Source organism: Ursus americanus, chromosome 2 (genome assembly GCF_024610735.1).
Source record: "Ursus americanus isolate L20-20 chromosome 2, mUrsAme1.1.p, whole genome shotgun sequence".
Classification (NCBI taxonomy): domain Eukaryota; kingdom Metazoa; phylum Chordata; class Mammalia; order Carnivora; family Ursidae; genus Ursus; species Ursus americanus.
In genome coordinates, this window is record NC_142128.1 from 18,318,282 (window position 1) to 18,343,241 (window position 24,960).

Consider the following 24,960-nt stretch of genomic DNA (forward strand, 5'->3'; position numbering starts at 1 on the left):
ATAGAGACAGCCAGCGAGAGAGGGAACACAAGCAGGGGGAGTGGGAGAGGAAGAAGCAGGCTCATAGCAGAAGAGCCTGATGTGGGGCTCGATCCCAGATCGCCGGCAGACGCTTAACCTCTGTGCCACCCAGGCGCCCCCGTCTGTCTCTTCTACCCCAATATCCGTCAACCCGACCCCGTCTGCCTAAAACAGGGAACGACTTGGCCAGACGGGGTCCTTCAGGAGAGGCTTGACCTGGAGGGTCCAGTGAGGTCACCAAGCAGCCACCTTGCTGCCTCTGCTGGATTTTCATTGAGCTGGCCTTGTGCTCGGGGCCTGCAAGACGGTCTCCCAGAAAATCCAGCCACTTTCTTCCTGCTGGCCATCCTTCCAGGCCTCACACACCAATGCGCCAGTGTTGGGAGGAAGAGGGCGTGTCTCATTAACTGGCTCGCCTGCCCCACCAAACACCCTCGTGGTCACAGCTCCCCCCTGGATACTTAGGGAGGTGGGGACGGGATAGTCCGGTTGGCATCGGCACATCGGGGCTTGCCTCTGAGCCACAGAGTTATCTCCCTCTTATCAGGCAAACGGAGAATGGACTTGGCACCAAATGGGCAGGTGGCCTCCCCTGTGGTCTGTTCCATAAGCCCAGTGCACAGGGGGCATCTAGCATCTAGGACGTGTGGTCAAATGATGCTGGCGGGTGGGAGACTCACCCTCCCAGCCTCAGGTGGGTCTCGTCACCCAGCTCCCAGGCAGTGAGGATGCTTCCAACTGGAGCCTCTGGGAGCCAGCCTGGGATCCCGGCGCAGCCCTCAGGAGGCAAACAGCAGCCCACCGATGGAGCCCCATGGGTGCCCCCGACTGTGTGGGGGACAGGCAGGCAACGGAAAGCATCCGGCTTAACCAGGGAAAGGCTTTCTTGGAAGCATACAAGCCTGCAGAGATGACAGGAAGGCAGGAAAACCAGTGGAGAAAGGATGGACCTTGGAGTTGGGGGTTTGGGAGGGCCGGGGAGGGGAGGGTCCCACAGCCGCTTCCTTCCTGTCTGCCTGGGCAGGTGGTCTGGCCATTGAGGAGGGGCAGGGTCGTACCACTCAGGTGCAGGCGAGTCCTAGCTGCGACTCCAGAAGCTCTAAGCACCTGGCCGCTGGGGGACACGGCTCCCCGGCTCTCAGTCTCCCTGTGTTGATCCCAACGTGAACTTCCCGAGGACTCCTTGACAGCACCCGACAAAACCCTCACACATGCAATTCTGAAGACTGTGTCTGGCACTCGAGGCTTTTGGGATCGGGCCGTTGTCCACCTCCCTGCCCGGCCTGTCTTCCACCCTCTGCTCCCTGCCGACACCCCTGACTCAGTCACTCTGGGAACTACCAATGGGACAAATGACAGTCAACGGCTCTCCTGTTTTCCGGGCTCACCGTGCCAGCCCTTCTCATAGCAGCTCGCAGACCCATCCCCATGACTCCACGCCCTCGTCCCTCCCCCTGCTGGTGCAGTCCTTCTTCCTCTCCCCCAGTGCCAGAGCCTTCCTGCTCCCGGGCTGCTGCACCTGCTGCTGGGAGCTCTTCAAACCTCATGACCAGTTCTGGCCTCCTGGTCATTCGGCTACTCAGATGTCGTCTATGGTAAGTCCCATTCCCTGTCCCCCCGTCCTGGTCCCTTCACAGCCCTCGCCACGATCTGCACCTTACTGCACTGTCCCTTCTGTCTGGAGGGGAGTGCCTGCATCGGACAGGCCCCTGCAGCTCGGGTGGGTGAGTGACGGCGGCCCCATGCTTGCCCATCCTTGGCTCGGCGAACAGCTGGTGGGCACTCGTCTTCCAAGCGGACTCGAGTCCACGCTCCCCAGAGCGAAACCAGCTCTCTGGCTCGCCGCCGTTGCTGGCGGCCTTGCAGCCTGGCCCCGAGGGCACATCAAGACTTCGTCTTTTGCTGTCTTCCCACCTGACAAGTGACATTTGCTGGAGGCGGCCAGGCCTCCATGTCATGTTTTAATGCCTGTGTCCTCTGGTCCCTAACTTCAGAAGCACTACATTGTGGTTGAGAACGGCGGCTGGAGCAGCAGTGGGGCCGCCAGCTGGGGGAGAGGGACCGGAAGGGCTGCAGCCACACAGTGGCCGTGGCGGGGGCGCTGTGAGGGATGCAGGCAGGCCCCCGAGTTATGGCCCCCTACGCATGGCCAGCGTGCCAGATGCAGTGGCATTCCTATTTTATGCCCTGCTACCTTCAGTGGCATTGATATCTGGTTGGTATAAGTTGTTCATCTGAAAAGTGAGGCAAAGAGCTATTAATAACTCCAGATGGGGGAATGAGCAGTCTCCGCAGAGGGCCCTCCGTTTCACTTCCCAAAGAGCTGGCCTTTGCCTCTGCCCTCTGTGCCCCCGCCGCGCCCCGACCTCACTCCACATTAGCTCCACCGCCTCCCCGCAGGGGTCAGGCTCCCCCTGGCCCCCGCCCTGCCAACAGTCCGCCTGCTCCATGCATATACTCATGGTCTCCCTGCTCCAAACTCTGCAGCCCCCCCAAGCCCCGCGTGATAAAGCTCAGACGCCCTGGCCTGCTTGTGGAGGACGCGAGCGGCTCAAGTTCCAGCTGCCCGCCGATGTTTCCCCATCCCTGCTCTCGCTTACCCAAGGGTCCGCGTGTTAGCCAGGCCCCGGCTGCGGGAATTGCACTTGCTGGTTCCCAGCTCGCCAGAATCTTCCCTGGGGCCTCGGATCCTGTGGGCCCTGGCGCTGCAGGGCCATGGAGCTGACCCGCAGGGCCATGTACTCCCCCAGGCGGCAGGCTCTCCGCAAGAGGGGAATGGATGAGACCAAGGGACAGGAGGGGGGCTCCTGGGTGCCGCTGAGGGTTGTTTCATGATGCGGGGACTGGCTGCTGCGAGGGGGCACAGTTGAAAATACAGGCTGGGAGATGGCCATGGCCATAATGACAACAGTCACCTCCCCAGACTCCCCGCCACGGGTCCCGCGTGCCGAGAGGGACCCTCGCCCGTGACCAGTGCCACCTCCAGAGTGTGTGGGTTGGGGCTCTCCTGTCAGGGCCAGTCATGACAAACAAGTCGGTGGCAGTCATAGGATTTATTAAGATCAGACGGCAGCTAACGTTCGTGGACCTGCCGGACTCTGTCCGCGCACCGCCTCTCGGACTCTCCGTGGTGGGTGCTCGAGCTGCCGTTTTCCACACGGAGACACACACACGGTGATGTAACCGTCGCAACTATTCCACGGCAAGTAAGCCAAGGGCCTGGGTTGGAATCCAGGCAGCCGAGCTCAGAGCCCACCCTCTACTGCCGCACACAGTGCCGGCCCGTGTCCCCGCTACCTCAGGCCTCACGATGCCCAGGCTCTCCAGGCGGGGTGTGGGCCTGCAGTGTCCTCCTGGGGTCCCGCCCGCCCGCCCCTGCTGTGTGCACCTGGCCTGGAGCGTGCACCTCGCTGTGCCCTCGCCCCGTGTCCGTGCAGCACCCAGCCTGGTCCCCAGCGAAGGCTCCGGCACAGGCCGGGTCTGGCTCACTCTAGATGCTGGGCGTGGACCAGGGAACGCGTCTCAGACCCTCGCACCCGGGACCTCGCTACGACCACCAGAAGCTGACCGAGAAGCTCAAGTCCAGAGCCCGCACGTAGTGCCAGTACTGAACCGGGATAAACAGGATCTCTCCGGGAGACAGGACACAGGACAGGAACGGGGCCTTGGCAAACTTGGGGAACTTCTCCAGGTCGGGATTCTCCACGTCAACCTGAGGAAAATCCAAGCCGTCACGTGCCTGGTCTCCAGGGACGGGGACACCATCCGCAGCGTCACACGGGGTCCCCGAGCACCCACCTGGCTCGTGTTATGGAGAAGGTGCGTCTCGTGCGGATACAAGGCCTCTGACTCCTGCGGGGAATACAGCCGGATGTACTTCCTGCCGATCACCTGGGTAGACGGTGACTGGTCACTCCGCTGCTGCCCCCCAGGCCAGGGCTGGCCCCCCACCGACCACAGGTCCCTGAACCCCCCAGCCTCCCGCACCTCTCCGCGCCTTTCCACGTGCTGTTCCCTGCACCCAGACTGCCCCATCCCTGCCACGCACGTTCCGGGCCAGGTGTCGGTTTAGCCTCCAAATATATTACGGATCAAGAACTATAGAGGCTAGCCAGAGTGGCCCGAGGTCACCAGGCTAATAGGTGACAGGGCCAGCGTTCATGTTTTTTGTAAAAAATAAGAAGGTTTTACAACAGATGCCCCTCCCCTTGCAATAAACACACCCGCTCCTCTCTCTGGGTCTCAGGACACACCATCTGGTGGCTGAGAAGCCGGGCCTCATCTGGGGAGAGGTGCCGGTGGGGGAAACCGGCCTGGTCCCGATGGACGGGCGGGTGGGGGGTGGGGAGAAGGCAGAGGGCACTCGCTCTGTCCCCAGACGGCGCCCTGGCCCTGCTCTGCCTGAGTGGTGCAACCACCATCCCCCGGGCTGCTGGTCCCAGAACCACATCTGGAAGCAGCCCCTGCCGGAGGGAGAGCCCCACAGGCGGCCTGGTACCATCTCTCTCTTTTCATTTTTGTCCTCTCTCTGGTGTTTAAACACAGATCACAGGGCCATGCCACATAGGGCCGTGAGGCCAACACTCTGGAGCAACTCCCACCTGGACCAGGAAGTTCTGCTGAGGGTCCTGATGAAGGGGGGACACGGTTCCCTGGGGACCAAACCAGGCATTAATGGTGATCTCTTCCTCCTCCCCGTCGCCCAGGCAGCAGTAGTCGGGGATGCTGATGTCCCGCTTCAGCTCCGGGATCTGTGGGGGTCAGAGCACAGGTGGGAGGCCGAGCCCCGGCCAGGGACACACCAGCCCCAAAGTCAACGGACCATCTCATGGGAGGGCCAAACACACACGGCCTTGTTAGGTAACGACACGACTGCGTCTGCGTCTTACTGTGCGGGAACTGAAAACCCAATTAAAAAAATAAATACACAGGGGCGCCTGGGTGGCTCAGTCGGTTGAGCATCCGAATTTTGACTTCGGCTCAGGTCGTGATCTCCTGAGATCAAGCCCCATGTTGGGCTCTGTGCTCAGCATGGAGTCTGCTTGTCCCTCTCCCTATGCAAGCTCGCTCGCGTGCTCTCTCTCTCTCTCAAATAAATACATAAAAAATTTTTAAAAAAGGAACAGTAAATAAATATATAATTATTAGGAAAGAGTTATATATAATTTTATGTCCAGATTTGTTTCCCTGTCGTGTGCATTTTATCGTTTCCTGTTTGAAAACCTGATAGCACGGCTCTGCACTTAAAAATACAGCCGCTCGCGATGTTCTGCAGAATGCCACATTTTTGAAAATCAAATTGAAGAAAAACCAGAAAGAAAACGGGGTTGGGAATTTATCAAATCTTGGGAAAGGAAGATTCCCCAAAATGGACTAAGGAGAAAGCGGTCACCATGTGTGCATTTTAAATGCGTTCATGAATACAAAGGCCAATAAAGGGAGAAACTTTTGCACTGTGGGATACGAGGGTTAGTGTGGACGGCGCGTACAAAATAACAAGGAAAAATAATAAGGATCCCGGTACATAAGCTAAACAAATAATCACAGGGCAAAAACCAGATACTACACAGAAATGACTTTGATACAAGGGAGGCGCTGTGGGCTCCCCTGCCCCGGCCGCCGTCCCTGACCTGCTGACCAGGGTGCTTTCAGACAGCAAGCACGTGTCCCCCTGGAGTTTTCTTCTAGCCCTGAGTCCTTCCCGCTCCCTGTCTGGGCCTTTGGAAAGCCCAGCTGGGGCTGCACCCAGCAGAGGGGGCCCCAGCACCCCGGCTCAGGGCTGATGAGGGGTCCGGACACCCTGGGGAGGGGGCCGCGGGCCAGCTCTGCTGGTATAACCCTGGCCGGGCCTTCTGAAGCCCGGCCAGGGGCCTGTTCACTCACCATCGGACGCCAGTTCTCTCCCATGGAGGCCGGTTCTCTCCCACGGAGGCCAGGCCCCCATGGCCCCCTGCAGCCCCAAACCTCTGACTGCCTACTGAACGGGCAGGTGGCTTGAAGGCCGGGGAAATTCCACAGAAACCGAAGTCTGGTCCCTAATGGGTGGCAATGGGGACCCCTCTGCTACTTTCCTCCGGTACTTTAAGAGGGACGTCTCCCTGCTCTGAAGGGGCAGCTGCAGGCAGACTTTTGCCATTCTTTCAGTCGTGGCTGCTCCAAGGTCAGGGTGTGGCCAAGAAGCCATTGATTGATCCTAGGAATGGCTGGAATGTTCTCCCTGCAGGGACCTCAGGCTGTTCTGTCTCAAACAGCCTGTGCAGAAATACAGAAATGCTGCTGTGTCCACTGCTCTGCGCTAGCGTTCAAGTTCCCAATCTGGGGTCCCCTGTCCTGTCGGCTGGCGGGGCCGGGTGGGGGTGGTGGCGGCAGGAGATCCCAAGGCCTCTGGGAACCTCCTGCTTCTCCATCACAGGGGCTCCGGGCTCCAGCACTCACAGCTGCTTCCCGCTGGGGCGACGCTGACCCCCCCCCCTGTGGAATGCTCAGAAGCTATTGGTCCCTGATGACATCATCAGGATTTCTGGACTGTGACTAGTTGATCAAATGGAGTAATGTGAGCCACTGGATAAAGGATTCAGAGACCACCCCCCCCCCCACACCAAAGAGAAGGAATGCTCCTAGGATGTGACCAGTATTTAAAGGGAGGCCTAGCGTGGTGGCCACAATCTCCCACAACGTGGGGTCCTTTGGAGAAAAGTCAGTACGAGGTTTTTGGGCAAGAGGTTTTGGGTGGGAGCCCTTGAGCTTCGTGGAGGCAGAGAAGGTCCCGGAGAGTAGTGCAGGGGCCTATCAGGTGGCACTCTGGGCAGCAGAGGGGAAAACACACCTCTGGGAACCCGAGAGAAAGACCCAGGTGGCCTTCCAAAAGCTAAAATGTCTTCAGGATCTTGGTTCGTCTTAAAACCCATCGGGCACTTTGCCTTCTGCTTCTAAAACTGCTGCTTCTGGTTCTAGTAAAATGGAAAATGGCTGCTCTAGGACAGGGAGGCGGGTTTTCCTGTGGCTTCACAGGGCCCCCCGGAGGTGTGACTGAGGTCAGGGGGCAGGCTGGTCACTTGGGATGGCACAGGAGGGGCCTGCTGGCTGAGAGTCCCCCTTCCCTTCAGAGAGGACAGGAGGAGGGATCTACAAGTCCTACTTCGGGAGGCCTGGGAAAGAGACAGCAGCCCACCCCGGCCCCACCTGCTCCGGTCCCTTGAATTTCAGGCGCGAAGGCTCCTGGAGGCTGGCACAGCCCCAACTGGACCTGGGTCCCCTATCAGGACAGGCAGTGAGAGTAGCCCCAGCCGAGGGGCAGACCTGGCAGAGTCATGCCCCAGCTCGCCCTTGGCTGTGGTTTGGGCCCTGACTGACCCGGATCTGCCCCCTGCAGGGCATAACCCCTGTCCTCGCCCAGGCCCAGTGCTGCCCTGCCTGGGCATTCCTGCGGAGCCCCACCTGGCCTGGCTGAGACACCAGCGAGGTCCCTCCTGGATTCCTCGGCTCCAGAACGGGTGCTCGGGTCTCAAGTCTAGAGATTTCCTTGACTGCTCCTTTTCCCTTGGCCACACCCAACCACCTGTGTCCAAATGCCAGCAGTTGGCGCCAACCTGGAACCTGTCCGCTTCCCCGGGCATCAGCTCTCCCTGGACTATGGCAGCAGCTTCCTGGGGGTCTCCCCGCTCCCCCACCTACCCGCCTTCCATTCCCCTCTGGGACGGGGCCTCGGCCATCTGAGAAACACTGCAACCCTCCCACGCTGCCCCGAGCGGGAAGAAGACCCTCCTTCCTCTTCCAGCCACACCTGCTACTTCCCTCCCCGCCAGGCACTTGGCTCTGGCCCCGCTCCGGGGGCAAGTCCGCTCCTGCTGGCCCCCTGGCTGGCATGCCCCCCCTCTTGTCTCCTTTTAGATAAAAGAAGAAAGTTCAGGACTGGCAGAAAATACGGCGCTTATAGTCGACCACTAGCTTATCCCCAGAACGTACACAGAGAACTCCTAACACTCAAAAGACAAACGACCCAATAAAAAAATGGGCAAGACATCCACCCCACCCGGTGGCTGGAGGCTGCTGGTCTCTGAGTCGCACTGAGGTCTCAGCTCCTGGAGACCCCTTCCCTCCCATGGCTCTCAAGAGCCCTCCTTCCCGCCCAGCCACCTCCACAAGGCTGCCTCCGTTCTTCTCTTGGGGGCGCTCGTCCCCAGCTGATGTCCTTGGATTTCAGGTCCACTGGGGTGGGTGGGGGGGAAGGCGACTCTTCCTTACCCCGTCGCCCCAGGGCCGGGCCCAGAGCAGGGTGCAGAGGGGCCCCGGGGAAGCCTAGGACCTGGGGGCAGCGTTCCGGCCCCTCCCCGCTCCCAGGACAGAGTGAAGTGAGTGGGGGACAGGGCAGGGGGGTGCACAGGCCAAACTGTCTGATGATCTCCCCGGGATAAGCCGTCAGACTGTTCCAGCCTCACCAGACAGCTCTGAGAACGAGGAAGGCAATCGCGCTCCACTTCACTTTGTTCCCCCGTTGTGCCTACGTTTAAAAATAAAGTCTCTTTTTTCTCCTGATGATGAGTATTCGTACTCATTCTAGATGCTTTGCAAACTGTAGAAGGAGAAACCACACACGGTCTGACCACCACACGCGTGGTTCATCTTCTGGGGCGCTGACTTCCTCCTGTCCTCACCGGAGCGCAGCTCCCTCTGTCCACAGCGCGTCTCACTTCCCTGCAGCCGGGAGCCCCCGGGGTCCCAGGAATGCATTGTGCGTGAGGCCCCCCTCACCGTGCCCTCGGGGCCCCAGGTGTGTGGGTGTGTGGGACAGGCGCTGCCAGGGTGGGGGCTGGGAGCCAGCCTGCATTGCTGTCAGCTCCCGGGGCGCTGGTGGGGCCCCCCTGTGATGCTCCCTTCTTGGTGCTGACCGGTGAGGAAGAAAGAGCTGGCGTGGGACTTCCGTCCCCCCGGGCACTCTCCCGCACAACCGCCTGGCTCTCCTGGGACTACCTCCTCTAACCTGGACCTTCCTGCTCAGAAACTTCCCAGGGCTCCCTGCGGCCTTGCAGATAAATCCGAGTTCTTGGTCTGGCCTTCAAGGCTCGCCCAGCTGGGGCCCAGGCTCCCTCTCGGCCTTCTTGCTTTGCTCTGCTGAACGCGCCCTCCCAGGCAGGTGGACGCACCCCCACGTGGGGCCCGCTCCAGAGTGCGCCGCCAGCCCTGGTGTGGGAGGCGCCTCTCCCTGCAGTGTCCTCCCGCCTCCGGCCTGGCTGAGCCCTGCTCTTCCTCTCAGCCCCAGCCTGAGACCCCCTCCGCTTTGAGCCTTCAACCAGTCTGTCCTGAGGGTCTTCAGTCTGGCCGACCAGGGCTGGGGACCCACAGGAACTGAACCCGGCCCCTGCCAGGAGTGCTCAGGCCCAGCCGTGGGGACACGGTCTCATGAGCTGACAACCGATGGGATAAGGACAGTGCCAGGAACCCCCTGGAAAACCCACAGTCAAGGAAGGCAGCGACTGGCTCTTTCCGGGTCCGGTCATAGCCGGCCACCTTACTCCTGGCTCTCCAGGACCCACTCCTCGGGTCCTGCCACCCCTGCTCAGGCTTCGGGCTCCATCTGCTGGGGCCACCTCCTTCCGACGCCGTGGCTGCCTCACCGCCCCACCCCAGGCTTGGGGTCCTGGGGTCGGCATGAGCAGTCTCCCGCTCACCACCCGGCAGCCTCGTCTACTCTCCTGCCGCCCGCTGGTGAGGGGACATGGGCGCCAGCCCTGTGTGTGGTCCCCAGGGCTGCTAGAGCCCTTCAGAGCTCAGAGCCCAGGAAGGGAGGTGGCACAGGTGGGGGCGTCAAGCACAGAGGAGCGTGGGCAGACTTACCTGGTCAAAGAGCTGGTGCTGCGCGAGGTACCCGACGTCCCTCGACGACTCCGCAGAAGACAAACACAGAAATAGCCCGGTTAGTCGTAAGCACCGCCCTCCGGGACCTACCGCTCCACTGGCTCTCGGCGCCGGGCGCACCCCAGCCACAGGCCACCAGCTGGCAAGGGCCACCATTGCGTCCTGTCCCGTTCTGCCCCCTCTTTGCCCCGGGGGCGAACGCGAGGCCCTCCCTCTCGCCGGCAGGGCTGGGCCTTGGGGAGACTCGGGATCTGGGGCCGCCTGTGTAGGGACTGCCCCAGACTCGGTTTCCCCCCAAGAAAATGAAGAGGCCGCACACACGTGAGGATTTCTTTTATACATAAAAACGGAATCGTATTGTATGTATTACTTTGAAATCTTTGTGTCATTGGATGACGAGCTCACGGATATCTCCTCAGGGCAGTACGTACAGATCTGCCTCATTTTTTTTGACGGCACATGTTTTATAGGCAGGACACATCATTGATCCAACCATCCCCCGCTGGTGGACGGTCAGGTTATCTAGCCGGTGTTTCCATAAACACCCTAATGTTCTGGTCCTTACATTTATGTTCCCTCAAAAATAGAACATCTGCGTCAAGGAGTGTGTGCATTTTGAATTCTAATAGCTTCTGCCAGCTTCTGTTCCCAAAATTAACCACGTACTGTCTTCCCAGCCCAACCGTGAGCACCCGTTTCCGACATCCTGGCCCGCACTCCCCGGACATGATCATTTTGTGAACACTCGTGCCATCAGACGGATGAAAAGCTCAGTGCCTTACAAACTGGGCTCCACGAGGCTCCAGCCCTTCCTGGGAGGTGGTACGGGCTCTGGAAGGGTCACTGGGGGTGGAGCACGTGGGAGGTCGGGCCCCACCCCCCCAACCAGAGCCAGAGCCCAGCCGGCCTGGGTCTCACGGGCTCTGAGGCTCACGCCGTGTTGAAGGAGATGGCAGCTTCTCTCTAGAATCCCTCGAGGCTCTCTATGCTTCCAGCCCTCTCCCTCACTCCCTTCCCTTCCTGACGACTTTAAAGGTCACAACAAGCCAGGCCCAGGGCTCCGAGGTGGGCAGGGCCGGATCTGTGTGATCTCTGCTGTCACAGAGATCTAGCCCAAAGATGCTATCTCAGGTTAGCCCGGCGCTGACCATGCTGCGCCTAGAGCTTTCCGCAGTTTACTCTTCCGTGTTTTCAACTGTCAGCCGGCATGGTCATCCCCCGGGCCCTTGGACTGCACCGGACCCACGATGAAACCGGATCAGAACTTTCCAGGGGCTGGGCCTGGGGCTGCCTCGGGTGTGGGTTGCTAGGAAGTGTGTGAACAATCACAGACCACAGATTCGAGACTCCCTGACCTCGGGAAGGACTCTGTTCTCCAGGCCAGGAAGGGCAGCCGGGACTGTGGATGCTGGGTGGACAGGCCCTCCCCTTAAGGGTCCTTGCGCCGCGTGCAGGCTTCCCTTCGGAGCCCAGAGGAATGCTTCGGGAACTCCAGGGCACACAGGCTACATTCTCTGCCACCCGGGCCTCAGGAAAGGGAAGCCACCCCCGGCCCTTACTGTGAACAATCAGACATGATAGCACGGCACAGCGGCTTTTGGAAACCGTCTGGCAGTTCCTCAAAACGGCCGCAGAGTCACCATCTGACCCAGCGATTCCGTATCTAGTATATACCTGAGAGGAACGAAAACAGATGTCCACACAGAAACTGGACGGGAACGTTCACAGTGGCGTGTTTCACACCAGCCAGTGTAGACCACCTGAACGGCCATCAGTGGACAATATACAAAATGTGGTGTGTCCACACCCCGGGATATCACCCAGCCACAGCAGGCAGCCCTGAGAGTGCGGTGTGGACAGCGGCCGGACGCAGAAGGCCACATACTGTCCAATTCTGTTTCTATGCAAAGTCCAGAATTGGGAAATCCACGGAAACAGAAAGATTAGCGGTTGTCTGTGGACCAGGGCGGGGGGCAGTCGCAGAGGAAGTGACTGCTCATGACTACAGCATTTCTTGGGGAGTGATGAGAATGTTCTGGAATTAGATAGTGGGGATGGTTGCAAAATCTTATAAAGATGCTAAAAAAAACACCACTGAATTGTACAAAAAAAAAAAAAAAGAAAGGACCTGAAATGAGTCAGCGTTCCTCCTGCCCTGCAGCTGGCCTTCCTCACTCTGGCCCCCCTACCGACCCCTCCAAATGCCCCTCCTGCAGCGCCCGGATGTCCTGTGTGCTCCCCACCGTAAGCGCTGTGGGACAGCAGGCACGACGACATACCTCATTCCTGACGTATTTGCTGATGAACTCATTGACCGTCATGAGCGTCTGCGACCATTCCTCGTCCGTGTACCTGGAACCGACCTCCACTGGGACAGTTCGGCAGCCGGCAATTTCTTGGATGTACTCCAAACTATGAGACAGATACGCATGGTCACGATCGTCACTTTGGCTAAGACCTGCCGGGCACCTCGGCCACACTGGCCTCCTCTCGACTCCACACAGCTCCACGGGGAGAGATTGCTGTCAGCCCCCTTCACTGGCGGAGCGCACTCGGGCACAGACACGTGGGGTGACGTGCCCACTGGCGCCACGTGGTTTGCAGAGAGACCCGGTGAGGCTGGTTTGCCAAGGTATCTGCAGGGCGGTTCCATCGCCCCGCTGGCCGAGAGCCTCCCGGCTGTCTCTCTGCTCACCTTGTCTTGGAGCGAAGAGCAGATAGCACGGTGGGGGTGCTGGTTTCTGACCTCGGGAGGCCTGGCCCTGTCCATGACAGGCTGGGGACCTCTGCCCATTTGTAAGCCAGGGTGATGACAGTACCTGTCCCATGGGATGGGAACCAGGCAGGACAGAGAGAGAGAAAACACGGCAAGTGCCGATCGTGGTGGCTGGTCTGCAGTAAAACACGTAACGAACATGTGCGGGACGTGGGCCCCTGCGGCTGGAACCCTTCACATGGCCTTGGCGGGAACCACTCCCTCCACGACCCACCGGAGACAGGGGACCTGATCTGCCGTCCTCAGAGATCCCTGCTCCTTTCTGCAGCTGCGGCCTGCCGGCCACCGTCCAGTGGCCGGACCTGCGGTCACCACCACGCATCCGAGCAGAGGTGAGGAGGGAGCAAGCTCAGGGGAGCCCCGCCTGGAGGGGTGGGGACACGTCTCGGGTTCTTACTTCTGCTCTTAAGCCTCAGGGCCCCTGGGAAGGTCCACGGAATGCCTCAGATTGTGCAAAATGGCACTAACAGACTTCACGCCATGCCGCATGGCCAAGCGAGCACTCACTAGAACCCGCTTGGAGCTGGGAGCGGTGGAAGGTATGGAGCTTTCCACCTCTGCCTTGAACTTGGAGCACTGCACCTGTAATCCCTGGCTAAAGCCTAGCGATCCACGCAGGGACGGTCGGGACGTGTGTGTGAGGCTGCATTTCCTTGGGACCAAGGGAGGCGGAACCGGGGAGTCCCCGGGTCGGGGGGCGCTGGAACGGGCAGAGCCACCCACCTCCACTTGGTCATGCACGGCCACTCGTCCGCCACTCCTTCCAGGATCACAGGCCTCCCGGGAGCCAGAAACTGCTTCCTGAAATGCTGGAGCGACGGACAGCGAAGCCGGGGGACCGGTCTCTCCGACGCCACATCTGGAACTGGAACAGGGTCGTTCCTTGCTTTCTGGTGGGGACAAGCGCAGAGAAGTTCACACTTGAGGCACAGGCCGGGCGCCGGCATCCCCGGCAGGCTAGCTGACCGTCCTTGGTAACGGCAGCCGACGTGCGCTACCACTGTCCCTCCCCGCTGCTCCTCCTATTCACGCTGGCGACATCCAGACTTTTCTCTTTACCAGTTCATGTCAAGTGTCTGTTCAATTGTGAATGGAACGTACGGCTTTCACAGAAACTCCGCAGGAGAGGAGAAGTCGCCACCCCCAAACGCCCTCTGCACTCAAAGGACCCTTTCCTGGATCACGTGTTCCTGGCCCGTTTCTGACGCCCCGGCAGGAACGTGCGGGACGAGACACCCTGGAAAGCAGGCCGCACGACACTGCTCTGGCCCCATGAGGTCGTGGGAGCGGCTGCACCAGAACTTCCTGAACCACCTCCCAGCCGAGTGACCTGAGCCTCAGTTTCCTCGTCTGCTACGTAACTGGGAGAGGAGCCCTCCCACGTAGAGTGCCCAGGATCACTGACTGGGGGGGGTCTGCTCCCTCTGCCCCCGCAGGCTGGGTGCGAGGCCTCTTGTTAGCCTGCACTTGGCCTGTATGCCCTCTGCTTTTGTTGTCACACCCCAAAGAGGCCTCCCCGACCACCCTGTGTGAGCGAAGCTGTCTCCCCCACCTTTCTCACCGCGCGAGAGAAGACGCCTCCTAGAACCCAGGCTCTTCCGTATCGTGCCCTTAGCTCCTGGCACATGTGGGCCACCGCTGGTGCTCCAGAGAGCCGCCGAGCAAACCCCCTTATAGGCATGGGAATGTGGGGGGACACGGAGGGGCCTAGACGGTTGGCCAACTCAGGCAGGCTGACTCCAGAGCGTAAGCTCTCCCCTCAGCTACACACACTGCCCAATGCCACCCACGCCACGAGCACCACCTCGGGATGGGGCCACCTCCACGTTCCCTTGGGACAGACTTGGCGTGGGAAAGGAAAGTGCAACCCCTGGGTCCAAGGGCACATGCACGTCTGCCCTGTCCCCTGAAAGGTTAACCAACGCGCCACACCCATGGCCTTCTGGGGGTCCTTGGCAGCACCGGGTGTTACAGAAAAACCTACTTTGAGCATTTCATGGCCAAAAATGGCTGCCTCCTGTTCTTGCTTTAAAAAAAATTTTTTTTTTAACCACAGGTAGGGGGAACACTTTCCCACATGCCTGTGTCACAGACCTATTTCCTCCTGGCGAACAGACATGCCCAGCGGTATCACAACTGAGGGCTGCGTGCCAGCGCTGGGGCCTAAAGCTCCGTCTGCCACCGCCCTCAGCTCTGCGCGGTGTTCTCTGCGCCCCCAAATACCGGGAACCACCCACGCCAGGACCTCAAGGGCGGGCCCGATCGGCCGCGGGACCAGAAGGCGGCTGGAGGCAGTAGCTCGCCCCGACTCAGCTGTACAGACAGCGAGGCAGCCAGGAAAGCGGGTGATGCTTCAGCCAGCTGACCGAGAACAGGCTAGAAGGGGTGGGTCACGGCTGCCCGCAGCTCTGGCCCACGCAAGCCCTTCAAGCGGCTGCTCTCGGGGGCCACCGAGCTTCCACCCTCACTCTCCTGAAAGGGCACTGCTTTTGCAGAAAGTGGGGGGAAAAACTGAGAAAATAGACCAAGCCGTTCCATTTCTAAATCCGCAGAGATGCTATTTTCCGCCAAAAGTCAGCATACCGTGAGGGCTCACCCCTGGGGATAGCTAACTCCTCCCTTCTAGAAAAAAACGGGGCTGTGGGGGCATGTGAGGTGTGGCGGACGACAATCCCACCCAGATACCTTCGTGCTGTGCTGCTCCTGGGCCAGGCCTGGGCCAGGCCTCTTTCCCGAGGGAAGGTGCGCTTGGAGGACGGCTGCGACTTTAATGAGGATGTCCCCATGGATGGCTGCCCCCATCAGCAGGCCCATGTCACAGACCTTCAGGGCCGCAGCCACCGCGGGGGCGTCCCCGGGCTCTTCGCACAGACACACGGCCTTCAGGAGGCAGCCGAAGGCATAGACGCGGCGCCAGTCCTTGTGGACGTCCCGCCACGGGCCCGTGTTGAGTCTTTCCCAGGAGTAGTCCAGGATGACCTCGCTGGCCTGTAGACACTCGCTCCGGCGGCCCCGGCAGAACAGCTCGGCGGCCTCCTGCAGTAGCCGCACCACGCTGGGCTCCACCTTCTCCCCGAGCTCCAGCACCAGCTCCTCCTTCGTGGGGGGCAGGAGCGCCCGGAGGGCCTCCTGGAGGGCGCCGGCTCCTGCCAGGGGCTCTCGGTTGTCTTCAGCCATGGGGCCCTCTGCCAGCCTAGTCGGAGAAAGGTGGAGGGGGAAGAAAGAACAGTTAGAGCAAAAAACCATGTTGGACACCTAAATACGCACGTTTGTAGGTTTTCATAAAATCAAACTTGGGGGGGGTTGGGGGCAAGCTAGATCTGTGATGACATCCAGTGGCCAAAACGTCAACCACTGAGTTTAAAAATATACATTTGGAAAGGCAACCTACTGAATGGGGGGGGCGATTTGCAAATGACATGTCCAATAAAGAGTAAAGAGTTGGTATCCAAAACATATAAAGGACTGACACAACTCAACACTCAAAACACAAATGATCCAATTGAAAAATGGACAGAAGACATGAACAGATATTTCTCCAAAGAAGACATCCAGATGCCAACAGACACGTGAAAAGATGCCCAACACCACTCACCATGAGGGAAATGCAAATGAAACTGCAACGAGATTTCACCTCGCACCTGTCAGAATGGCTAAACTCAACAGCACAAGAAACGAGGATGTGGAGAAAGGGGAACCCTCTTCTGTTCCCACGTTGGTGGGAATGCAAACTGGTGCAGCCACCCCAGAAAAGAGTATGGAGGGTCCTCAAAAAATTAAAAATAGAACTACCCTACAACTCAGCCATCGCACTACTGAGTATCCCCAAAACACAAAAACACTAATGCAAAGGGATACGTGCACTCCTCTGTTTATTGCAGCATTATTTATAACAGGCGAGCTACGGTAGCAGCTCACGTGTGCACTGACTGACGAACGGATAAAGAAGATGTGATGTGTGTGTGCGTGCACGCGCGTGTGAGATGGAATACCATTCAGCCATAAGAAATGAAATCTTGCCATTTGCAATGATGTGGATGGAACTAGAGAGTATTATGCTAAGTGAAATAAGTCAGAGAAAGACAAATACCATATGATCTCATTCATATGTGATATTTAAGAAACAAAGCAAATGAGCAAACGAAGAGAGAGATAGAGAGAGAAACCAAGAAACGGACTCTTAACTATGGAGAACAAACTGATGGTTACCAGAGGGGAGTGGAGGGAGGGATGGGTGAGACAGGTGATGGGGATTAAGCCGTGCACTTATCATGATGAAAAGAAAATGATTAAAAAACTAAAAAGTGATAAAAAAGTAAAAACTATACAAAGTTATTTTCCAAAGACAGAGAGACCACGCAGACTTCCTCCCTTCCAGATTTCCATAGCTTCCCACACGTGTCCTTTGTGACAGCATCGCATGGGTCATGATTGTACTGTGGCCTTCTCTGCCGGGCATGAACCTGGCACAGTACAGGCTCGCCGTGGGCGCTGGATAAATGTTTGCTCAGAGAGGAACATGCCCTGTCCTTGTCTGGAATGCCTCCGACGCCCGCCTCTCTGGCAAACTATCCAACCTTTAAGGTCCAGCCTCCATGACCCCCTATGGGAAGCCTGCCAGGACTCTCCCACAGCATCTTGTGTTGGAATAGCTCTCGACTTTCTTGAGCTACTCTTGTCTCAAATGTACCACGAATACCGGCCTACATGTCTGTCTCTCCAACGCTAGCTGGCGAGCTGCTCCAGGGCAAGAACAGGTCTCAGTTCTCTACAGTTCCCTAGAGTCTGGCTCACAGTAGGCACTCGCTTGAGGGTACGGAAGGAATGAGATCCTAACTTCGCAGGAAAAGACCTGGAAATACATGACACCTACAGAGAGAGGACAAACATCACAGCTGGTGCTTTTGGTGGCATTATCCACGATGCCAGGCCAGTCCTAAGGCAGGAGTACCACTATGTGAATAGGTTCTCACGGGTTCAGTGCTCACAACCGACTACCCGCCCGTGCTACTATGCGCTAGGTACGCTAGCAGTGGGTATATCCCCTGCCTGTCTCGTTGGATGCCAAGAAATAGGGACCATCGTGCTTTTGGCAGAGACTGCTCTATGCCAGGGCTCAGCAGACTCTTTCTGTAGAGGGCCAGACAGTCCACACTTGAGGCCTGGCAGGCGGTACAGTCACGCTCTGCCAATGCGCCTGTACAGTACGTACACAAACAGGCACGGCCGCATTCCAATAAAACTTTATTTACAAAAACACACCCTTGCTTCAAGCTCACCAAAATCCAGTTCATCTTCTTCCTGGGCACACAGACTACATTTCCAGGTCTTCCTTGCACTTAGATGTGACCATGCCACCAAGTGGTAGCTAACGGGAATGTCAGCGACGGTGCCACTGCCAGGGCTGGCCTGCACACACCTCCTGGAGAATTCCCCACACTTTCCCTACCCCCTGGCTAGAAGTGAAGGACCCTGAGGCCCTGGAGGATGACAGCCACAAGAGCCCCCCAACCAGGCATACATACCCATGCTGGAATGCCTCGTGAGCCAAAATTAACCTGTATTGTGATCAGCGGGCACTCCGTTGTCTCCCACTGGCTGTCCGGACCAGACTGTTCTTGCTAGGGCCCCACAGTGCTCGTCCTCCATTCGGAGATTACAGAGCCACTTCTCTTGTTCTTTTCCAAGTTCTTCTTTCCAGCTTTCCATTCATTCTGTGGCCCCACTAGCCCTCCAAGGAACGTCTTCTTCCTTACGTCAGCCAGGCTTGGCTTCTTTAGTTGACAGACAGAGAACCCTACTGGGCCCACAGAAGTCACGGTCAGCCAACATCCCCTGGAGGATGGTGAAGGCAAGAATGAAGGCTTGCCTGTGATGAAGCCGTATCAAGTTCCCCCAGTGAGGGGGAGAAAGGCAAGAGTTTCCCCGTGGTCCCTGCCTCCTGTTACTAACACCCTTATCCAACTCCCTCCTCCTGAGCATGGGCAGGACCTATAACTGAGTGAGTAAACAGAATAATGGCCTTTGCAAATGCCATTAGAAATAAGGACCTTGAGATGGGAAGATCATCCTGGATTATGTGGGTGGGCCCAACTGAATACAGGAGTCCTTGAAAGAATCTTTCCTGGGTAAGTCAGAGTCAGAGGGACAGGTGATTGTAGAAGGGTCAGAGACATGCAGTGTTGCTGGCTTTGAAGATGGGGGAGGGTCACAAACCAAGGGGTGTGGAAGCCTCTAGAAGCTGGACAAGGCAAGGAAATGGATTCTCTCCTGCAGCTTCCAAAAAGAAAGGCTGCCTGGGCGAGACCTTGATTTTAGCCGTCGGTCCCATATTGGTGAACTTCTAACCGAGAGAACTGTAAGCCACCAAGTCTGTAGTAATTTGTCACAGCAGCAATAGAAAACCATAATGACTTGCTTCTAACCAACAGATGTGCAAGTTTGACATGTGTGGCTATTCTTTTTTCTCTTGGTCTAAGACGGCAAACGTGATGGGATGCCCCTTGATCGGGATACATGAGACTGTAACTTCCGCGGCTAGCGGACTCTCCCTACTGCCTTCCTGGCTTGCGTGCATCGATGAAGCAAGTGGCCACGTTGGAGAGGTCCACATGGCACACAGATGCTGGTGGCTTTGAGCCAACAGCAAGCTCAGAACTGAGGCCCTCAGTCCAACAGCCTCCAGGAACTGAATTGTTCCAACGATCACAGGGATTTAGATCCTTGTCCAGTTGAGCCTTCGGGTAAGAACTTCGTCCTGACTGACACCATAATTGGAGCCTTGTGAGATCTTGACACAAAGGACCCAACTAAGCCACACCCAGACTCTCGACCCAAAGAAGCTAATACATACGTGTTGTTTTAAGCAACTAAGTTTATGGTGATGTGTTACACGGCAGTAGATAACTAATAAACAACCCTATCCAGATTTCCCTGACACCCTGGGACCCAACTGTACCACTCACACAACAGAACAGGAAGAAAAAGCATGCTTCCTTTAGCGCCAACGTGTATGAAGAAGCCAGCAGGGAAGTGAAGACATACGAATGCTAGAGGTATGGTCCCTAAATGTAGGCTGGACAGTACCACCCCTACCTCTGGGCTCCATGTTAGCTCATTTCTCCCCAGCTCATGGGTAATGGGAGGTAGAATACTAACAGTATTACATGATTGCCTCACCAAATCTCACAATGACCCTGGGACGCCAAGAACATACAATGTATTTAGTGTAGGCCAGGTATGTTGCAGGCACTTTTTCATTCTTACAGAAACTCTAAGGAAGTATCATCATTCCCATTTCACAGAAAGCTGAAGCAGAGAAGCTAAATGACTTGCCCAAAAGCACTCGGGTGGGAAGAGGTGACGCAGAGATTTAAAACTCAGGCCGTCTGGCCTTCACCTCCATGGCCTTACAGGTGAAGGAACGGAGGCACGCCATCTCCAGCCAGCCCATGATGAAGCTGGGAGTCCAGGTTGCTTAACTCAAGAAAAATCTGTCAAGGAGGAGTTATTATTCCCATTTAACAGATGAGAAAATCCCATCACTTCACGGAAGGCAACGACCCCTCTTTCTCGTGTGTCATTAGGTTTGAAGTACCTCTTCCTGGGCGTGTCCTCTAGTTATAGCAATAATGTACAGTTGTTCTCAGTCCTGCCGTCTATTCCATGGTTCCCCCACCTTTCCTCTCCCTCTCCTTTTATTTGCACCTTCCAGCTCTGTCAAGGGGATACGGAACGATGTGATCATTCTCCCCACAATCCCACCCTCTTTTGCTGATGAAGAAACTAAAGTCCAGGGAAAAATGAAGTGACTTTCCTATGTGCCGTGTCAATGCTCCAAGTTTTATGTACATTGCCTAACATATTCCTCCTAATCCCATGATGTGTGGTTTTACAAATATGAACAAGGATTTGGGAGCTTAAGCAACTTGTCCAAAACTACACAGTATGTGGTAGTGTCTACGCAGAACACTCTTTGGTTTCGGGGGTGAGGACCGATTCTGTTTTAGGACCTTTGTCTCCTAGCTTGGTCCTTGGTGCACAAGAGGTATCCTTCCCAGCTGGCCCAGTGAATGATGGGACGGAGAGCCTGGAGTGGCCTAGCCCTCGCCTGCCAGGATGATTTCTATCTCCAGCCTCCTAGATGATTTGTAAATGTCTTGTGTTGGCCTCATGAACAGCCTTCTTGGGAGGGCTTCACAGTCCAACCTTCCACCGTGGCCATATCCACGACCCATCCACAAAAATGCATGTGAGCCCATCAGCTGGACTCCCTGGGTGGCTTCATGGCTCATCCCCCTCAGAGTGACTCATGTGTCTTATGAAGCAACCTCGAGAAGTCTTGAGTATCCAAAAGACCTCAGAGACCTCACATCCTGGCTTCTCACAAAGGTCTATAAAAAAGCCTCCCAGAAGACCACTTACTTGCCTTACTATAAAAATGGCTTCCACCGGGGCCTTGTGAACCAGCTTCGTAAACAGGTCTCTTAGTGGCCTTAAAAAATGGCTTCCCAGAGGATTTTAAAAGGGCTATAAACTGGTTCCCTGGGATGCAGATTATGGACTTCGTAAATGGACCTCTCAGGGTGACCTTACCAAACAGCCCTTCGTAGAGCTCACTAAGGCCTTACAAAGCGAACCTCTACAGGTAGCCTTGTGTGCTGCTTCGCAAACTGGCTTCCCAAGGTGGTCTCATGTTCGGCCCCCATAAACCGGCCTGCTCAGGCAGCCTCTGGGTTGCTTTGCCAGCTGGCCTTGGAGAGGGCCTCCTGTAAATGGCCATGTCAAAGAGCCTTCTGGGAGAGGGCCTGCACAAAACAGTCTCCCCTTGGCCACATAACAGAGCTCAGTAGTTCATTTCTCATCCAGAGTTCCTCGGTGAATGGCCTTATGAAAAGGTCTTCAGATACTTACGTTACACTATATGACAAAGTCTTCCAGAGGTGGACGTTCCAGGATAGCTCTGAGTTAGTTTCCAAAATGATTTTTCAGTCTGACTCTGTTTTTGCCTCTCGAATGGCCTCCCAAAGGGCCTCATGACTGATCTGAAAACACTGGGGCGCCCGGCTGGCTCAGTCAGTGGAGCGTGGGACTCTTGATCTGGGGGCTGTGAGCCTGAGCCCCACGTTGGATGTAGAGATTACTTAAAAAATCTTTTAAAAAAACAAACCACTAGCCTCCCTGAAGACCTTATGTTGACAGCATGAAGCAACTATGCTCAGGGAGGTGGCAGGCTGGTCATTATCTGAGTAATCTTACAGTAATCTTCATCTTACCGCTTCTCAGAACCTTTGCCTTTTAAATAATTGCCATATCAACCAGCCTTTGGGGGAGGAGCCAGACCCTGCTACGTGAAACGGTCTTCCAAAGAAGACTCCTGAACAGTTTCAAAAATGGGCTTCTTTACACACTGGGCCCTCGTCTGGGGGGCCAGGTGAAACCCAGCCTTCGTCTTGGTTTTACAAACCAATCTATCTTCCGTGGTGTCTTCAGGACACCGGCAATCAGGATACGTCCTGCCAATCCACCCTCCTGTTAGCTCCTATTAGCATGTGAAGTGGCCTCACAGGATAAACGGCCTTCGCTGGCTGGGTCAAACACCTTCTTGCTGACTGTATGAAACTATCTTCCAGGGCAGGCGGCCTCACGTGGGCTGTAAGCAGTGGCCTGCACACAACCACCCATTCCATTTGGCCCTCTGCTAAAGGCCAGGTATAGGCTACACGAAACCCCTTCCTAAATGGCCTCAAGCCCTAACTTTACAAATCAGCCTTCTAGCATCCCCCACGTACTGGTCTGACAAAGAAGTCTTCTTGATAATTCTATTAAACACTTTTACAGAGGAAGGCATCAAGCCAGAGTATCCTTGTGGCCTGGCTTTATTGACTGGCTTCCCAGAGTTGCTCACTGAATTGCCTTTTATAAAAGGTTATACTAAACAGCTTTCCAGAGGAGTCAAAAATAAACTGTGTGAAAGTCTTCCAGAGTGGTGCTGTAGACTGGTCTTCAAACTGGCCTCCCAAAGTTCCATATAAAAGGGAAGGGCGTAAGGAGAGATTGTATAAACAGCTCTCTGGTGGTCAGGTATAGGAGGGTTAACTCTAGAATATTTCTGACAAACCAGGATGCTATAGATACGCCCCCTCTTTTTTTTTTTTTTTTTGGCTTGGTATACATTTTTCTTTTATAAAATTTTTTATTCTCACCATTTTCTCCAATGCTGTTTTTCATTGCTTGGAATGTTCATTTCTGCAAGCAGGAATTTCATTTTACACAAGCTGAGTACCGGGAGTGCTCTTCTTAGCTTTCTTTCATATTTATGTAAGTTTCAATATTCCAGTATTTATTATCTAAATATTTAATATTTAGAACTGGACAAGTCAGAAATCAGGGTTATTCCAAACCAACTAAGACCTATGGTCACCCTAATTATGAAAAAGTCTGAGGGGTCCTGTATCATCACATTAGACTCTGAGAATTCCACAGGTTATCAGCCTCGAGACTTGTTAGTCATAAAAGGCTTTTTTTGAAGGAAGTGAGGGTGCAGGTGTTAGGTCAAGTGCTTGTGTGTCCTGACTTTGTAAACTGACCTTTCAGAGTGCCACATGTACTGGCGTCACGACATGTGACTGCTTTCAGGGGAAGGTAAGGTACAGATTGCATAAAAGAGCTTCTCAGCAGACTGGATCTTGGTTTCTCTTATAAAAGGCCTTTTGGTTGATGCACGAAATGGTATTAATGGCATGGGAGTCACATAAGGGTTGTAGGAACTAACCTCTCCGAGTGGCTGTTGTCTGGGCTTTGTAAATCAACCTAATGCGAACTTCATACAAGGCTTCTCATTGGTTGTATTAAACACAAAGGCGCCAAGTATAGGCTATATAAGACGGCCCGCATGGACTCTGGTCCTGACTTCCTAAATTCACCATCCAGATAGAGCACCTTATATAAGTAAGCTGGTCTTTCATTAGTGAACAGCACAAGTGGGTTCTGTCGGTTACAAAAGAAAAGCCTGCTAGGAAGCCATCATAGTCATCCTAGAATCCTCTTAAATTATCTTTAAAAACCTAAAGCAGCTCCCAGAGTAGTCTTTAAATTGGGTGGGAGAAATCCCTTCTTGGAGAATCTCACTGGGATTCGCAGAGGGTCTCAGGTCGGCCTTATGAAAGGGCTCCCAACACCCAAGAGCCCCACAAAGGTCTCAGGCTGACCCGAAACAACCGTACCGAGGGTGGCATGCTGGTCCTGAGAAGCCTCCCACGGGTGCCTTCCGCAATAGAAGCCTCTATCCGGCCTTCTGGGAACAGGCTGTGCAGTTTTGAAATCTCTCCAATTTTACTGGGGCACTATTCCACAAAGGTTGTGCAAAAAACAAGAGCTTTCTAGGGAGCTTTGAAAAACTTCAGAAAGGTTTGGAAATATTTGGAAAGCTTTATTCACTGGCGCAAGGGTACGTCTGGCATTCGAAGGGTCACGCTGTCTCGGGTTCGGGCCGTCGGTGTGGCCCCAACACCTGCCTACTCCCTGACCCTGGGCCTGCTGAGCACGGTGACTTACCTCTGCCGGATCTACCGCGAGGTGCATAATGCGACACCTATGCTCAGCGTTAACTCCTATGGAACCAGACATCCCTGTCCTTCAGGTACCCCACACCAACACTCTACCCAAGGCCTCGCACTCCCTCCCCTCCCGGGACTTCATTGCTCGCGGCCCACATTCAGTTTGTAGCCGGCTCCCCTTCAGGCCGGTGACAAAAGTAGGTTCGGTCCGAGATCAACAGCAGAAAACTAGCTGTCGGTACCATTGCTAAGTAAAAACTCGCGCAAGCGCACTAGTGTTGCACCAACGCGGGGGGCGGGGGGGGGGCAAGAACTGCGCAGGCCCACACCAGCTGGGCTTGCCCTCACGCATGCGCAAAGACGAAATTACAGGAGTAAGGCGAGCATCACGCAGCGCCGAAAGCCGAAGAACCGCTAAACAGCGTTTCCAGGGCACATGCGCCGTCTGTTTCCCTTCCCCACTCACACTCCCGTGTCGCTGCTTCCCGCTTCGTCTTTAAAGACAGCGCCTGCGCAGTCCTCCCCTCCGCGTCTATAAAGCCAGAGCTGCCCGCCCTCTGGAGTTGCCCAAGCTCACCTGTCTCGTGTCTGGGCTGTGTCGAGTCGCCCGGAGGCTGGCGGCGACTTGTTCCGTTTGGTCGGGCCACTCTGGCCCTCTCCTCCCGAGTAAGGTATCGATCACTCGGTGCTCGTCTGATCAGCACGGAGTGCCTAGCCGAGCGCCGAGTGATTGATGCCGAGGCCACGCCC

At 56.1% G+C, this 24,960-nt stretch overlaps 1 protein-coding gene and 1 long non-coding RNA gene across 2 annotated transcripts; one reads left to right on the forward strand and one right to left on the reverse strand.

The window, feature by feature from the left end:
- Positions 1 to 4,945, forward strand: LOC148110490 (uncharacterized). Its single transcript, XR_015727328.1, has 2 exons — positions 1 to 1,616; positions 4,567 to 4,945. It is a non-coding gene; the product is annotated as an uncharacterized LOC148110490 (long non-coding RNA).
- On the reverse strand, positions 3,060 to 24,925 carry KDM8 (lysine demethylase 8 (putative)). The gene is made up of 8 exons (XM_045775238.2): positions 24,788 to 24,925; positions 15,338 to 15,845; positions 13,376 to 13,542; positions 12,156 to 12,288; positions 9,856 to 9,903; positions 4,623 to 4,772; positions 3,820 to 3,912; positions 3,060 to 3,733 (listed from the first exon to the last, which is right to left on the reverse strand). Exons 2-8 carry the CDS (start codon positions 15,827 to 15,829, stop codon positions 3,569 to 3,571), a joined length of 1,248 nt encoding a protein of 415 aa, XP_045631194.1. The 5' UTR covers positions 15,830 to 15,845; positions 24,788 to 24,925; the 3' UTR covers positions 3,060 to 3,568.
- Positions 24,926 to 24,960: the final 35 nt, after the last annotated feature.

Bases quoted from the DNA above. Each gene is read 5' to 3' on its own strand.
- KDM8 (XM_045775238.2), bottom strand. From the start codon at position 15,829: ATGGCTGAAGACAACCGAGAGCCCCTGGCAGGAGCCGGCGCCCTCCAG. The intron at 12,289-13,375 runs GTGGGTGGCTCT...TCTGTCTCATAG, and splicing joins CCGTGCATGACCAAGTGGAG to TTTGGAGTACATCCAAGAAA. The intron at 3,734-3,819 runs GTGGGTGCTCGG...GATTTTCCTCAG, and splicing joins TTCTCCATAACACGAGCCAG to GTTGACGTGGAGAATCCCGA.